This window comes from Periophthalmus magnuspinnatus, chromosome 7, assembly GCF_009829125.3.
Source record: "Periophthalmus magnuspinnatus isolate fPerMag1 chromosome 7, fPerMag1.2.pri, whole genome shotgun sequence".
NCBI classification, from domain to species: domain Eukaryota; kingdom Metazoa; phylum Chordata; class Actinopteri; order Gobiiformes; family Gobiidae; genus Periophthalmus; species Periophthalmus magnuspinnatus.
In genome coordinates this window covers 18,714,656-18,731,149 of record NC_047132.1, presented here as the reverse complement: position 1 = coordinate 18,731,149, position 16,494 = coordinate 18,714,656, and the positions used below count along the sequence as shown (strand labels likewise).

At 38.9% G+C, this 16,494-nt stretch overlaps 2 protein-coding genes across 2 annotated transcripts in view; both read right to left on the bottom strand.

Annotated features, from left to right (window-relative positions):
- The window catches only part of arhgef19 (Rho guanine nucleotide exchange factor (GEF) 19), a 20,494-nt gene extending 17,433 nt beyond the window's left edge, over positions 1 to 3,061 (bottom strand). The window contains exon 1 of the mRNA XM_033969591.2: positions 2,675 to 3,061. The gene's annotated coding sequence lies outside the window, so the exon portion shown is untranslated. The remainder of the gene's footprint in view (positions 1 to 2,674) is intronic.
- Positions 2,873 to 16,494, bottom strand: ano11 (anoctamin 11). The gene is made up of 25 exons (XM_033969593.2): positions 16,433 to 16,494; positions 15,767 to 15,930; positions 15,167 to 15,287; positions 14,912 to 15,087; positions 14,718 to 14,825; positions 14,136 to 14,272; positions 14,011 to 14,068; positions 13,653 to 13,763; positions 13,405 to 13,570; positions 13,104 to 13,194; positions 12,463 to 12,559; positions 11,140 to 11,283; positions 10,858 to 10,995; positions 10,190 to 10,288; positions 9,991 to 10,093; positions 9,721 to 9,832; positions 9,596 to 9,650; positions 9,417 to 9,514; positions 9,048 to 9,184; positions 8,744 to 8,949; positions 8,496 to 8,632; positions 8,326 to 8,416; positions 7,788 to 7,974; positions 5,830 to 5,986; positions 2,873 to 2,927 (listed from the first exon to the last, which is right to left on the bottom strand). The coding sequence occupies exons 2-24, from the start codon at positions 15,896 to 15,898 to the stop codon at positions 5,955 to 5,957; spliced, it is 2,736 nt and encodes a 911-aa protein (XP_033825484.1). The 5' UTR covers positions 15,899 to 15,930; positions 16,433 to 16,494; the 3' UTR covers positions 2,873 to 2,927; positions 5,830 to 5,954.

The following is a 16,494-nucleotide window of genomic DNA, read 5'->3' as shown; positions in this document are numbered from 1 at the left end:
TATTGAGTTTTTTGGTAGAGGGTTTCTGCACCTATGGTCAGACATTTAAGTGAGAGCTCCTACTCACCTGTTTATAGACAATGCACATTTGTGTGTTCCTATTACCTACCGGCTCAGGTATGTGGTTCACTAGGTGGTCCATTTTATTAGATTTTTAAAAGTTTGAAGTTCAAGTCCACTTGAGAGTGGCCCATTCCCCAGGTGGAACCCTGTGACACACAGAGACACTTTTCCACATTCCCTGAATGACTCCGGAGCTCATTCCTCTCAAATTGACCACTAAGCCGAGGCAGGAGGCAAACAAAGAAACTGGGCTTACACGTGCGAAAGCAAAGGCTGCCATTATGGGCTATTACAACTACTGCTATTTAGGCCAGAAGTCAGAAAGACAAGAAAGTGACCCTCCAAAACATATCATAAACACACAACCTGTTATTAGTAATATACAACCTCTTATTAGTTGTATACATCTATACTGACCCAACATGACAGAACTGGGTCAAGCTGTTGTGATCAGTCTGATGACCCAAACAAGTCTGACTATGATCATATACATTGGCTGGATACAGTGTGTAAAAATTACATGTATGTCAAGACATACATGACAAATAAGTCCTAACAGCAAAGTAAGGTTCATATGTTAACCAAAAATAAAGACTAAGCTGTTTACATAAAGGTTCTGTAAAAAATTACTTCATGTCTTTAAAAGGACATAGTGAGTGTAGTAGACCCTTGTATCACTGGGCAAAGTGGCCTCGGCTAGTCTCATAATAGGTGAATCCAGAATGCATTATCAGTACACATGTACATGTAAATACACACAGTATTGCCGTTAGCCCACAGAACAACACTGTGCCCACTGTCCCTGTGGGAGGCACAGTTTGCATAGTGGCTGTGTGGAGGGCATAAACAAGGTGTGGCATTCAGCATTGCATATACACACACAACATGGGGGAAGGTTGGGGCAGGTGAGGGACAGGTGGGGGTGGGTGGGGACAGGTGAGGAGATGGTGCTCTCTGGACAGGGGTGCAGATCAGCAGGGTTATCAAAGAAGCACCAAATTGTGTCACCCCCTTGGATGCAAGCAGACGCCTAAATTTATTATTGACCCTTGTAATATAAATGCAGGAACTATTTCAACAATGCTATCGTTACTATGCTATCGTATCAGGGAATCTCCAGTGCTGTAAATCAGTCCAGGGTCGTGCTGATTACACAAATAGCAGGTGTTAGAGTCAGACAGCAGTAAATACAAATCCAGAAAGCCCCTTATAACAGTACGGCAGCTATCTAACTGTGTTCCAGACAAAATACAGAGCCTCCTCAGTCATGCTCTTCAGACAATCCCACATAACATCCTGAGTCATCCCCAGTCCTACAGCCATCACGTCAGCAAGTCACACCTTCAGAACACAACACTTTAAAGTAACTTAAAAAACATGTCCAAAACTTTAAGCTAGTCGGGTAAACTGTAATAAAAAGGCAAGTGCAAAAACTACCTCTTTTATATTCCAGTGTACCTCACCTCTTCATACAATCAGTTAAAAACTCATAATCTCAATTATGTGATTCATAATTGAAATAATGTTTACTTTACATTGTTTACATACTGTCAAAACGAGGGAGGAAGAAAGCAGCTATTATCATTAAAAAGGAATGTAGATAGAGACAGAACTAACGCCCCAATCATTCAACAGATAGAAACATAATTAATTGTAATTAAAATTCAATTGACTACACAAACTTTACCACATGAGCTTACAGAAGCTATAGACCATAGCTGTCCCCATTAGAATCTATTTTATACATCACTCAAGGTCATCTACTGAAACAAGTCACATTAAGTGTGAAGATCCACTTGTATCCCAAAGCTCAAAGACGGTGTCAGTCAGCCCAGAACATTTCTCTAACAAGCACTCATCCAGCATATTCCAGACATGCACTTACCTGCCCCACCGCGGTGCACTGTAGCCATTGCATTAAAAAAAACAAAAAAACATTATCATTTCAGCGCACTGCCTAGGGAGCAGCTGGAAACATTAGCAATGCACGCGGCGGCTTCTTCCAAGAGCAAACTACAGGCTACAGGCTGAGTCCAAGCTCATTACAATGTCAATTTTGCTGCAAGAGGTCAGATCCAACATGCCTGTTTTTCTATGAGCAAGCCAAGATTTGTATCGTATATGTATGTATATGTATAGAATATGCATAGCATTCTTGAGTTTAAGAGTCTACAATTGCACTTTAAACCATAGCTTCAGTTATTAACTAATGTAACATTTCTGCTTGTAAACGTAAAACTACTGTTTGTTAAAATCAATCTGCCTAAGTCATTAAAGGCCTGTTTAACAAAATTGGTTAATAAAAATTCATTAAACAATTTAAACTGGTTATGACAGATACAACCCAGAATACAACAAACAGATCCCATCATACATAGAAATTTCACTTCCAGCCTAGTTTTCAGTTTTACATGTGAGCTCTGTTTCCTCTGTCCCACATGCGGAAAATCTAACTAAGCATTCATGCTGTCATAACAAATCCTGTGCACCTGACTGTGAGTTCCAACACTTTCCCCCAGAGCCGACATAATGCAAACCACTGGCACTTCACTTCAAACTTTCAGAAGGAAATACAAGTAGTAAAAAATTTGTGTTGTCATGAGCTATGTACCTCATTGGCATTAGAAGCCTAGTGTGTGCGCTGGCGGCTGGCCAACACCACTGTGTGAATCCAGGCCATCCCAGGGTCAGGCTGAGCCACTCTGCTATCCATTGCTGCCTTGTGTTCCTTCGGGCTTCTTCAGTTTTGTCCACAACCTGCTTCAGTGTATTGGCTCTCTCTGCTTAAGCTTCTGGAGATAGTGGTGCGGGGCTCCTCCGTGATGTCCTCCTATTTAGACCCGGGCCGCTGTTGTTCTCGTCCACTATGGGAAAACAAAAACACTTTGAAAAACAGCCTCCACTTGCTTCTGGAGAGGCACTTACAATGCAGATCCCCTGTGTGCGCCACTCTCCCTCCCTCTCTCTCACTGCTACTGTTGGAAGTGCTCGCTCAGCCCCTGTCTCCTCCCCCTCCAGTGCCCTTCCTTCAACTCTAATAGTTATTTAGTGTCTCATTCCAGCACCTGCTCAGACACAAGGGAGAAGCACAGGCTTGATAAAAGTTGGTACATGCACAGTCTCTTGCAAAAATATTGGTAATTATGACTTTGCATTGACCTCAAGGAGGTAATTATTAAGAGAGATTTGAAAGCCAATAAAATCACCCTCCTTAGTGTGGCAGTACAAGCATGACAACTAATTCAGATACAGATTTTGCCCTAATGTTGAAAGTTATGGTTGAACAGTTTTTTGTCCCTTATAAAAAGCAACAATAACAAAAACTAAAATCACAAAAATTTAGCTTGAATATTTCTTCTGCCCATGACATGATTATCTAATCTTAAATATATACATTACAAAATACAACTATCTACTTTCACACAACCTTTTTGCTCTTCTAAAATGCTGTTGCCTTGTAGGGCTGGCAGGACTCAGACATTCTCAGTCTCCGCCATGCTGTTCAGTCCATGTATCAAACTGGTTCACTAATCAGAAGTGAAATGTGGGGGAATCGGGTCAGGTTACGCTGGGACAGCACTGGCACGAGTATAATTACCCCATTTTCTAAAAGAGACAAAACAGGTCACTAAAGGATTCAGACATATTTGTTTTTCAAATTCCACTGATAAAGACTTTTAACCATGATTGCTAAACAACCTGCACTGATGTTAAGCAGACAATTACTGTGGGCAAATAGCTTTTTTCTTATCTCTATGCTTTCCAATAAAAACTTTGTTAATGCAAAAATATAAAAACCTGTGAGCAAAACAATACAATACAAAACAACTGTCCATCCATAGCCCCAAATCAAGCATCAAGTTTGATGCAACTAAATACAAGTTGAGACTAATCCCCGTTTATCTGGTTTATCAAAATGGTAGAGGATTTATTTATTTATTTTGTTAGTGGCCAATGACATTTGAATATACTGAACCTCAAAAATCATATTTAGGGTGTGTTCACACTGGTATAAACACCACACAAAAACTGGGACTAAACCTGGACTATAACCGGACTAAACCGACTATAATACAACCAAAGCAAGTCTACGTCAGGACTAAACTGGGCTCAACCAGGAGACATTTGAACGCATCCTTTAACACACATTTAAGATGGATTACAAAAATATCATGTAATTACTGCTATAAGAATATGAAAGAAGTTGAGATATTAATTTCTGTCAATATTGCCCACCCTTAACATCATGTGTGTGGGTGTTCTGAGGGGTGTGAATATTACCTTGCACACGTGTGGCACCTCCCAGTGACCAGTGGACCAGCACATAGTTTCTTTCTTGCTGACATGTACAAACACACTCTTTCTGCAGGCCACAGCCACCGACCGTGGTGCAATAACAACTATGAAGCGATGCCGCCAATACACTTTAGGCTTACAAGGACAGGAGCATTTATTCCAAAACGCTGAAATAAGAGATTGGAGTACAGCAGGAAGTAGTGGGAAAGTAAAAAGTCAAGAGTTGCCCAAGGCCAAGTTTTGGTAAGAGGGGAGGGACAGAGGAAGAGAGAAATCATTAAGGAACACCTGTCTGTTACTGAGTCCCTCTGTAATAAATTTGTGCTGAGGGCCTGTCTGCAGAGGTGAGTCTAAGAGCACCTCAAAATGAAAAGGGAATCAAATCAGGCTTTGACAGTTCATCTGCATTCCTCAAACTAGATTTATTTGTCCTTAAATTGTTAATAAAGCAAAATGCCAAGTTCTCATTACAACCAAAACCAAGATTCTTTTTACAGTAACCAGAAAGGCTTCTATATAAACATTGTGCAAAGAGGACAGACATGCTATCATCTATTGACTGTAAACAGTATTAGCAAATATCCTTAGCGCTAGCATCTCACATTCAAAGGACTGATACACATTCAAAACTAGGAAGACATATTAAAGAAGTTTCTGAAAGAGCTATAAATAAACTGAATTAAATCACCTGTAAATCTGGCAATGTTGTCACTGTTAGTCCAGCAGGCATCGCACAACAATTATTTGGGACTTATAGTGACATACAGCATTGCATAATGTGTTGTGAGAGTGAAAAAGAGAAAGAAAGTTTCATTCAAAATTTGAAGAGGAAGTAGAGCTGAATTTAAAGATGCACTACTACTAAATTTCCTAATTGAGGGTCCGCCACCTGATTGGTGCGATGGAGATGCTATTGCTTTGCATAAAATGTTCCAGTATGGCATTAAACATATCTATCTCCACAGAGACAAGCGTGACCCGGTTACAGGTCATATATCTGAGACATGACCCCACTCAAACTAAAAAAGCATGGTTTTAAGGCAAGTCAGATAAGTTTAATGCCTTATTGTGGAACATAGAAAACTAAAAAATATGAAATCTATCAGCTCTGACACTGCAGTGTCCACCAGCAATCTGATCAGAACTGAAGAAGCGGCTTGGATGAGCAGCAAAACGTCTTCACTCCTACAATGTTTAGTCCAGTTGACAGATTTTATATTTTTCTTTTGCTATGGATCAGACCTGGACAACTGAGGGATTACACAGGTATCATACTGTGGAACATTCCAAGAAAAACATCTCATGGGCAGATGATGGACCCCCTTTAGAAAAAATACACAATGCACCATTAACATTGTAATAGCAAGTGTAAGCCATGCCATTGAGGAGATGACAATATGGACAGCGGGACCGTGTTAGTAACAGTCTTAAGTTAGCAATATATATGAAAAAAAATGAAACTACTGATACCTGAATGTAAAGTTGCTGCATCACTATTACCCTGCACTGTACCACACACTGTGCTTGTGACAGCAGGCAGATAAACAGGTGTCCCAGATGCATAGCAGAGTCTTATTTCTCTTTTCGATCCAGTCCTAACTCAGGTTTCCCAGGGATGCGTCGCTTGCTTCAGGGGAAGAAGCCCGAGGGGTTGGACGGAGAAGGAATGAGAGAGAAAAAAAAATGTTTTCACACTTTGATTACTGTATGTTACATAAAGCAAAAGAGCTGAGGCAGAGGATATTTGTCAGGGCTTGCTGAGTTAAAGCTTGTACAGTGGCTGACTGTTCATTCACTGCTACTAAATATACTATTAAGTTCAGGACTAAAAGTGAAAATAGTAGGTAATGTTTTGAGATTTGTACACTCCATATGACCAAAACTAACTAGTATTAGGTGGAAAATTCTATTATTGTATTTGTACAGTAAGAAAAAAAATAATACAAATGATATACATTTTGTATAGAGGTAAAGTTACTATCAGAATGTCAACAAGGGCCAAAATTTGACAAATAAAAATAAATACACCTTTATTTTATTAAATCAGTATTTAAACAAACACCTTCCTCGTGCATACATTTTCTCTGGATTTTCGATTAAACTGATGGCAGTTTACGACATAAGTAGAGGGATTCAGTTTTAGAACTCACTGCTACTTCCTGTATTTTTGTACTTTTCTTCTCAACTTTTTTTATCTACAAACTTACACTTAACTTATGTAAAACTATGATAAATACTGACCTCAGGTACTATCCCACACAAGTAATAATTAGAAAAATATATGTATCTGTCAAAAGCAATTTAATTTTAACATTTAAAATAGAAGAAAAATGAATGAAAAGTTTATGAAAAATCAAGGCTATGGGAAAAAATATGACAAAAAATTATAGTGGTTCTTTCCTGTGGATGAACATGTAGTTTCTTTCTTGCTGACACTGTGGGTGTGGGTTCATTCATATTTTTGTACTATTATTTATATAATTCTCGGTTTGGAATTAAGTTACTGTCGTGATACTTACGCGCTGAATACTCACCTGTATTGTTTATTTTTTTATTTTTTTAACAAAAGTATTGAAAATGTATAAAAAGGCATACAGCACCACGGGTCACAGCACAGGACACACAAACACAGATCACTCAAGCCAAGCTGGTAGGTCATTCTAAAGAAAGACATTATCAAGGACATGATTATAAGAAAAAAAACATGCTTAAGCAATGACAGAACACAATGAAACACAGAGCAACTTTTCAACAGCACACAATATCTGAATGTAATTGACTGAAAGATACAGTTTGTCTGGCTGAGATCCTACAGCCATTAGCTCTAATAGTAATGTTGCGTGGAGAGTAGTGAGGTTATGATAGCTCATGAAGAGGCAGGTGCTGTCGTCTGAGTGTAGATACGAGGGGCTTTAAAGTGTGGAATTTACTCTATTCCTCATATATTAAATGAGTTATGTAATGAACCTTTACTACCATGAGAGTGAGTATGGAAACACTGTAGGGACTATAAAACTCCATATACCCAACATTTTTACGTGCCATTTGTGGTTGATGTAAAGGAACCATGTGAGCCAAGAAGAAGAACACTTAACTGTGTAACTTTTCAGCCACAAAACAGACTAAGATTAAAACATGGTCTTTTTCACTTTGGATGTTTTATAGCACAGAACATTTAGAAAAAAAAACAAAAAACATGTGTCCTTACTGCGTAACATCTCCACAACACTGACTCTTATTTCAGAACTCTCCATGGAAATGTTGTTCCTTTGGCTATAATATTCGATTGTATGGCATAAAACCACCATGGAGAATATTCGGTTGTTCTATTTCCATACAATAAGATGAAATGATACAAATAAATTGTGAAAAAATTGGGTATAACATAAAGCACACTCAGTGTGTTGTGTGCTCTGTGTTAGACTGACCTGTGCTGGAGCCACCATAGCCAGTCCCAGAGCCCCTTCCTCGGGCTTGACTCACCAGCAGAGCCTCCTGGTTCTCAGCCAGCGCCTGTTTGGCAAGATACCTCTCCCTCTTCATCTTCAGCTCCAAAGACTCTGGGACGTCCGGGACGATCCAGTCAATTGCCCTCAGTACAAAGAAAACCACATGCTGCAGGGTGAGAATGCCACAAGACTGTTATTGTTAATGTAGTGCATACATTTACACAACAGAATGAAAATGATTTCTAAGGCCTAAAGGGCATCCAAAAGACAGTCTGAATTTATGTGGTTTATTGTGGTAATATACTCTACACACACACACACACATATATATGTATGTATGTATATATGTATGTATGTATATATATATATCTATATATATATATATATATATATTTGTACTGAATGAAAGCTGTGTGTGAGTGAGTGAACTACTATATGGTTTACTGGTCAATAAATCTATGGCAAAAGATAAAACAAGGCAACAAGAGGAACAGCAAACATGTATCATGTTATTCACCTCGAAAACAATGATAAACCCCAGTCTGACTGCAAGCAGCTCCCAGTAGAACAATGTGTAGCTTCCATTGTTATCTCTGAAGGCCTTATATCTACAAACACACAATTATATGAAAATGTAGAGCTCTCATAATGAAAATCCAACAGGAACAAGAGGAACAAAATTCACACCTGCACTGAGGGTATTCAGTGTAGTTGAGTGGGGCATAAGCCAAGGAGAAGTTGACATATCCATGAAGATCACTGCCAAACTTGTACTGATACAGTAGACGAGGTAAGAAGTCTGATGTGAAAGCTATTAGGAAGGCCTGTGAAGTGAAAAGAATCATAATAATAATTTCAGTTGAACCTTGTGCAAGTTACTTTACTTTTAGCTGTTATTTTGGACAGTAAAAATACAGAATATTGTTATTTCTCACATTGGCAATGACAGACAGGTGCGAAAGAGCCTCTAGTATGTTAAACCACACTCCAATGTTCTGTGCTCGCTCGGCCACTGGGCGGCGGTATTCACACACAAACTTATGGGCGTCCAGACGGATCTCCACCCAGTTGTTAAGGAGAGCAAATAGAGGAGCCAGGGGAAAGGCCGCCACAAATATGGTGATGAAACCAAACTGAAGGACTGCAACAAACCACATTTCACATATTACTTATCATTACCGGTACATATACCAACAGCGTATTGCCTGTAAGAATCAATAATACATAGTGCCTAATTACCCATCTCAAGGTACTCCTCAAAGAGTCCCTCACACTCCAGCAGCTGGTAGTCCTCTTCCCAGCGCTGGAGCTCACGGGCCCCATTACCTCCCAGCACCTTCTCCAATGTCCGCTTCTGCTGCCAGGCCTTCACTTTCCTGTGCAGGTAAGGCCAACGAAATCATTATCTACTTGTGCAACATAGAGGTGGGTGGCGTAATCAAAACTTTTACGCAAGGGGAAACTACTACTCAAGGGTAATAGCTGGTCTGAGTTCACCAGTTAATATCTTTATAATTTGATTTATGTCTCACACAAAATGTCCATCTTCAGTACAGTACAGTTTAACATTTGAGGCTATATGCCTGTAAACAGTAGGTAAAAACATACGGGAGGATAAACTCTTGAACATTGTTGATTAGTTGCTTCCCCACCATGATGATAAAGAGCTGCTCAGCCAGTTCAATGAGGCAGCCCCCAGGACCACACTACACAATACAGACAGCAGTGAAAAACAGTGCATTATATTAATATTGAACTGTTTTATATGTGGTGGTGGATGGACTCACATCTTCATTTCTCATTCCAAACAAAGTACCATAGTTGGTAGGATATCCCACAAACCTGCACAGCCACATGACAACAGATCCCATTAATTCAAATAATAAAAAGGAAATAAATTAATTTGACTCACCTGCCTTTGAAGAAAGCCACATAAAAAGGAGAGGAGTAGAAGTTGACAAACTGAAAGATGAACACTTTTAAGATGAAGGCGTTGTCATACTGGGTTTGTGTCCTGTGCATCTCTACAAAGAAAAACATAAATTACTTCTTCTTAGTTATAACTTCTCCACGGCCTTTGAGTTCTAAGCCAAATGTGGTAAATTTCCTCTGCACTGTCGGCCTCAGCCAATTTAATGAAAGGCTGCAGTTAAAGGTGTCAGTGAGCTGTATCAATCCTTACCCCACTTAGTGAGCTGCTCTGCCAGTGCTGTGTAGACCCTCCCCATCAGCAGGATCAGTCCCAGATTCACTATACTGCTGCAGATGTTTGCTATGGTGCCAGCCTGAAAGCACCATAGAAAAAAGAGGGACTCCATGTTTGAGTAACACTACATTTGAACATTAAAGTCAGCTCTTTTGTAAATTTGTAGGTGCTGTACCTCTGTTCTGAGGACTGGGCTCCCAGTGTGAAACATCATGATACTGATGATTCCTCGACACATGACCACAGTCACTAGGAAGATCATCACCACACACAGCTGAAACACAGGGCATAGGCAAACTACTACAATAACTATATATATATAACTATATATATATATATATATATATAACTATATATATATATATATATATATATATATATATATATATATATATATATAACTATATATATATATATAACTATATATATATATAATATATAACTATATATATATATAATATATATATATAATATATATATATATATATATATATATATATATATATATATATATATATATATATATATATATATATATATATATATATATATATATATATATATATATATATATATATATATATATACACACAGACACACCCACATACATACACCTAATAGAGAGATAATATATTATATTAATAAATAGTAATTATGTTAATAAGATATGGTAAGCTTAATTAAAATACACTTAAATGTAATTATTTAACTAGAATAATAAAATATACTTTATATAATATTATGATGCAGAATGGAGTACACATAATGATAATATAATTGTGGCTATGACTGGTTATGTACAGTCCAGAATATGGGCTGTAACTGTATGAAGGGAAATCTAACCATCATAATGATGACCATGGAGCCAGTGAACATTCGTGACAGTCTGGTCTTCTCTGGAAAGTAAGGCTCTTTGACCCCAGTCACAGGGTTTTCTTCCATCATTGGAGCCATGGCGACAAACTCGGGGCGGGGGCGCTCCTTAAAAACAGACCATACAATGAGAATCATAAACAAATATAAATACAATACAAATACAAATACTCTCCACTTTTGCTTGCAAATTCTATGCCTAAATGTCAATAGTCTGATTCTATGAAATAACAACTGAAGTTTAACTGATACCTCCTCTTCATGAAAGTCCATACAGTCCCAGTGATGAGCCAGAGTGGCCATCTTTCTTTTCCAGTACTCCAAGAAGGTAACAGCCCAGAAGGACATGAAGACACTGAAGAGCACTGTTCCCGGGTGGTCAAACAAGTAGCCCAGCTGTAATAAAACACATTATGGAGCTAATTCAATTAAATTAAATTCAAGTGTATTTATATAGCACATTTAAAACAACCTCAGCTGACCAAAGAGCTTCACATAAAAGCCAACAAAAACAAACTAACTAGTATACAGACAACACAATACATAGGAAAAGAACAAACACCAAGAACAAAGAACAAACACCAAGATATCCTGTCTAACTAGTAGTAAATGCCAGGGAGGAGAGGTATGTTTTCAGTCTAAGGGAGGGAGGTCGTTCCATAGTCTGAGTACTGTTAAAGAAAAGGCTGTCACCTCTGGTCTTGAGCCTGGCTTTGGGTATAGCCAGCAGTAGATGATGAGCTGACCTCAGGGCTCTAGGTGGAGTATAGACCTCCAGTAACTCCTAACATTTTGAATTTAAATTGCACCCAATATGAAATAAGGAGCCAGTGCAGGTTGCACAGCACAGGCGCGATGTGCTCTTGTCTCTTAGTTTTTGTCAGCACATGAGCTGCAGGGTTCTGGACATTCTGTAAGCGATGCAGGGAGCCCTGGTACAGCCCTAAATACAAAGAATTCCAATAATCCAGACACGCCGTTAGAAATGTGTGGATTGCTTTTTCAAAATCCGCCTGTGGATGGTCGGGATTTACTTTAGCAAGGAGCCTCAACTGAAAGAAGCTGGACTATGACAGAGCTAATGCGCTTGTCAAGTTTGAACATAAAGTCCACAATCACCCCAGGATTACTCACTGAAGGGCAAGAATAAGATGACAGAGGACCAAACACACGCCCAAGCAGTGGGCTAGTTTGGCAAAAAAACACAATATCAATTTTATTGTGATTTAAGTTCAGGAAGTTAGTGCTTAGCCAAGTCTGCACATCCCTGAGATAGTCCTGCAGAGCTTTGATTGTGGTCTGGCTGTTGGAATGTTATCTGCAAAACAATGAAATGCAGCATTGAGCTTCTAAAAACATCACCCAGGGGAAGCAGGTACAGAAGGCTGGCAGTAATGTAAAATCCTGGGGCACAGGGTATATGGTACGTTAAAACAACTTGAGCAGACCAAAGTGCGTCACATGAAGTCCAAAAAACAAAAATACATAAAATAATAATAACTAGATAATAACTGAAAAGACAGTAAAAACAAGCATGTTACTGGAACAAAAAAACACAAATTATTTAACCCTTACCTTGGCCATGGGGCAGATTTCAGACATGTTCCAGGCTTTACATGTGTTACAAAGAGGACACATGAGGTAATTGCTGCCATTGTTACAGATTTCCTCTCTGTTCACAAACAAGCGTCCTTTTAGTCAGACAATAATGCAGAGATAAAATTTCATCTTGATTTTCCACACTAGAAACATTATAAGAACAACTGTCTTTCATTGAGTTAATAAAAGGCTTAATATTCATGAACTCAGTTCTCCACACACAGACATAAAGGAGAGATTATTTGTCAGTAACTGTCCATTATCAAGAGGCAGCAGAGATTTATCGTGGCCAATCCTCTCTGCTCAAATCAATGTCTGCTCTTTAGCCTCAGCCTGCTGGAGCCCACATCTTTGATTTTTTTCTCTAACAGCTTCGTCCCTGTGGCCTGCTTTGTAGAGACATAACACAGGCAGCAGGTGGACCACACAGAGAAATGTGAATTTGACGAGGCAATGCTGTCATCTCCACACAGTAAAGAACAAACTTTAAATGCAGACTATGAGTGTGGCAGTAAATGGTGTTTACAGTGCTAATCTTAAAACACTTCAATTATTTGTAAGGTTATGCTTAAATAAATTAAGCTTTATAAATACATAATATTGATTTGAGTACCCACGCTGGTATGTTGGAGCCCATTGTCATGACTCCAGACACAAAGACAAGAGTTCCCACTACAGCAGCCGGCAGCAGCCATGTTGTGTAGAATCCTGCAGAGACACACTCCATTAGACTGCAGTGGGAAGTGCAATTATACTGTAGTGCTGCTTTTAATGCTCAATGCTCTCAACATTAGCCAATTGTCTCTGATAACATACTGATGCCTTAAGAGTTCAAAAATAGGAAATATTGATTTTTACTTCATTAAAATAGTAATTTTACATTGAAAACCGAGAAATAAATAAGAGGTATAAACATACCTAACCAGGCAAAGTACAGTGCAATCTTCTCTCCAAAGTACTCTCTGATGTGGTCTAGAGGTTGGTACTTGTACCATTTGCACCAACGAGCCCAGAAGTGGAACAGAACCTGCCTCTGATTCAACTCCTCAGATCGGACCCCATACCCAGGGAGTTCAAAGGGCCCCTGTGAGAAGGGACATATATGTACATTAGATAGTCAACATGCTTTATGTACATGAAAGTGTGCATATGTGAATCTAGCAGACCTCATGTAGAGGGAAAGCTGCAGTGTAAGCTCCTTCATTTATAAGTCTGTCCACGCCAACCTCAGCTCTCTTCCTTTTGCCATAAACAGTTCTGGAAAGAATCTCATACACCTGAAACAAAAGGCTCTGTTAGAGTTTTTATTTATATATTTTTGTCAAGGTGTGGAGTTGCTGCTAAGAAGAGAATGTGCTTAAATTCTGTCTTCCCTCATTTTCATTATAGAAAATAGTATAATATGGTCATCAAGATTTAAAAAACATAATATATATTGTATATCTATACTATATATATTTTATATTGTCTTGTGTTTGTCACATTTATTAGGAACCTTAATCTACACAGCAGGATACTACTTACCATACGATGTCTCTGTGTATGTGTGAAGTAGTTTTCCTGATTACTGCTCCCAAGAAACCTGCACAACACGAATATTTATTTCACAAAAATATTTTATCGAGCGTGATTAATGTCAAAGAAGTCACCTGTTTAACTTGGACTTTCGGAAGGCACATGTGTAGTAGTCCAGTGGACGGTTGGGCACAGACTCTTTCAGGATGTTGGGTATGTAGAGTTTGTCCAGGACCCGAGCAGAGGTGTTCAAGTTCAAGTGGGGCTGTGCCTGCGCAGGAACATATAGTATATCTGCTAATAGGTATTCACATGACTTTTGATTTAACAAGGCTATAATGCTGTTCCCTTATCATTAGCATACTGAAATTTGTATTTTGATTGATAATTCTCTATTGAGCCTTGAAACCTGTTCCTGTTTTCACCTACCCGCTATTCCTGCCCACATTCTGTACACAGTAGCAATTATTAGAAGAAACTCTGAAGACTCTGAGGGATACATGTAGGGTTATAAAGGTCACATAGAGACTTTATACTTTTTACTACATCTATTTGATGACAAAAGAAAGGAAGAAAGAAAAAATTTTGCTTATTGAAGTGTATCCATGCTCAGGTTGAAAAGGTAGTTCTGGTTATAGTGATACTCCAGGACATTTTAAAATTGCAATAATCAAAGAAAAGGGCATTACTGAAGATTCCACACACCTCTCGCTTACCTGCAGAGGAGCTCTTTGACAGAGTTCTTCAGCATAATACACCAACACATCCCAGGGAGCACTGAGCTTTAAAAAGTGAACAGTCTTCTTCTCATTGGCTGTTTCCTCCTAAATAAACAGTCACACACACTGATAAATACTAGACCTTAATACAAACAGGTTTAGCATAATAAACATATTGAGTGCTACTGTGCCTTCTCCATGAGTAATCCAGTTTCCTGCAGGTTTTGTGTGAACCTGTCTCTCCACTGCTCCAGCTGAGCTCTCCTCAGCTCTGACCTGCTGCTGCCCTCTGCACTGGTCTCCCCAGAGTTTTTGGCTTTGGATCTCTTCTTCCTACGAGATCGGACTTCCCAGACCAACACAAAATCTGAACAAGATAATAATATAGCAAAGTTATCTTCCCATAGAAACTGTGGTGACTTGACAAACTGTCAGTGTGCTGTCACCTATTTTAGTTTTTCCATCTCTGAAGTAATTCCCAGACTGTGACTGTGGTAGAGGATGGTTTCTCCAGTCTTCAGCCTGTGTTAGGAGGCACTGATCATCTTCTGTGGTAATAGCTGTGAGCTAACAGACACAGTTATAGCAATTACATTGTTACATCTTTATATATATATATATATATATATATATATATATATATATATATATATATATATATATATATATATATATATATATATATATATATATATATATATATATATATATATATATATATAAGCTTTACTTATAGTACTTATTTACTTATTTACTACATCTTACTGCCAAAACACACATGCATGTCTCAGAAACAGTAAAAGTCAAGTACATAAAACATAGTTCATTTTATTAGTTTAAAGACTCTTTCAGAACACGTGGCACATGTATTGAATTAAATATCATTACTTTAAACGCCTGTAGAATAGAACTATGATTGATTAACAGCAAGTGTGAGTCATTGAGGTGAGACTGCAGCAGCTGACCTCAGAATTGTTTTGCTGACCATGCAAAGTGGAACCTGCTTATGGAGGCAAACAAAAGTGAGAGGATCAACAGTAGCTTACATATCGAGGTGGGATAAAGCTGCCATCCTGTACGCTCCCATAAGTGTCTGTGGGCTGTGCTTCTGCTCCATGATCCAGATCCAGCAGGACTTCTCTGTCTCCCCTGTGCAGCTCCGAGCCCCTCCTCAGCATGCTGGAGATCTATGAAGACATGTAGGCAGCACCTTCAGGGGAAACACACATGACAATGAACCTCAGCTGGAGTGAGAGTAGTTCTGACAGCTCAACAGCAGTGTGCAGGCTACTCCTCCCTCCTCCTTTATCTGTGCATCCGCTTTGCTCCTCCTCTGCTTCAGATGGAGCTGCTGCAACTGTGCTGCAGCAGGATTGTCTCAGAAGTGCACCATGAGCTGCACTATGAGCTGTACTAGCCAGCCTCCCTATTAGTGCTCTTATGAGGCCATTGGGTTGTAGATAAAAGAATTAAGTGTTTATATTATCTTTTTTTTTAACTCACAGCACCCAGGTTTAGGGTTAAAAATGGTTATTTGTGCAATAGTCACGCATATAGTCATTTGTTCGTTACGCAGTGTAGAGCTGGGTTTCAATAGGCTACTCTGAGCAGGACAACTGACTCCATCGAAATAAAAATATAACACAAGCACTATGTTTTAGCACACTTTAGCCTTTGTTTGACTCAAGTTTGAGTGTTGGTGGGATAGACACCTGGGCCAGTCCGATCCAGTCCTCACAATCTCAGGAGGCAGAACAGATCCTCGTGTCTGGAC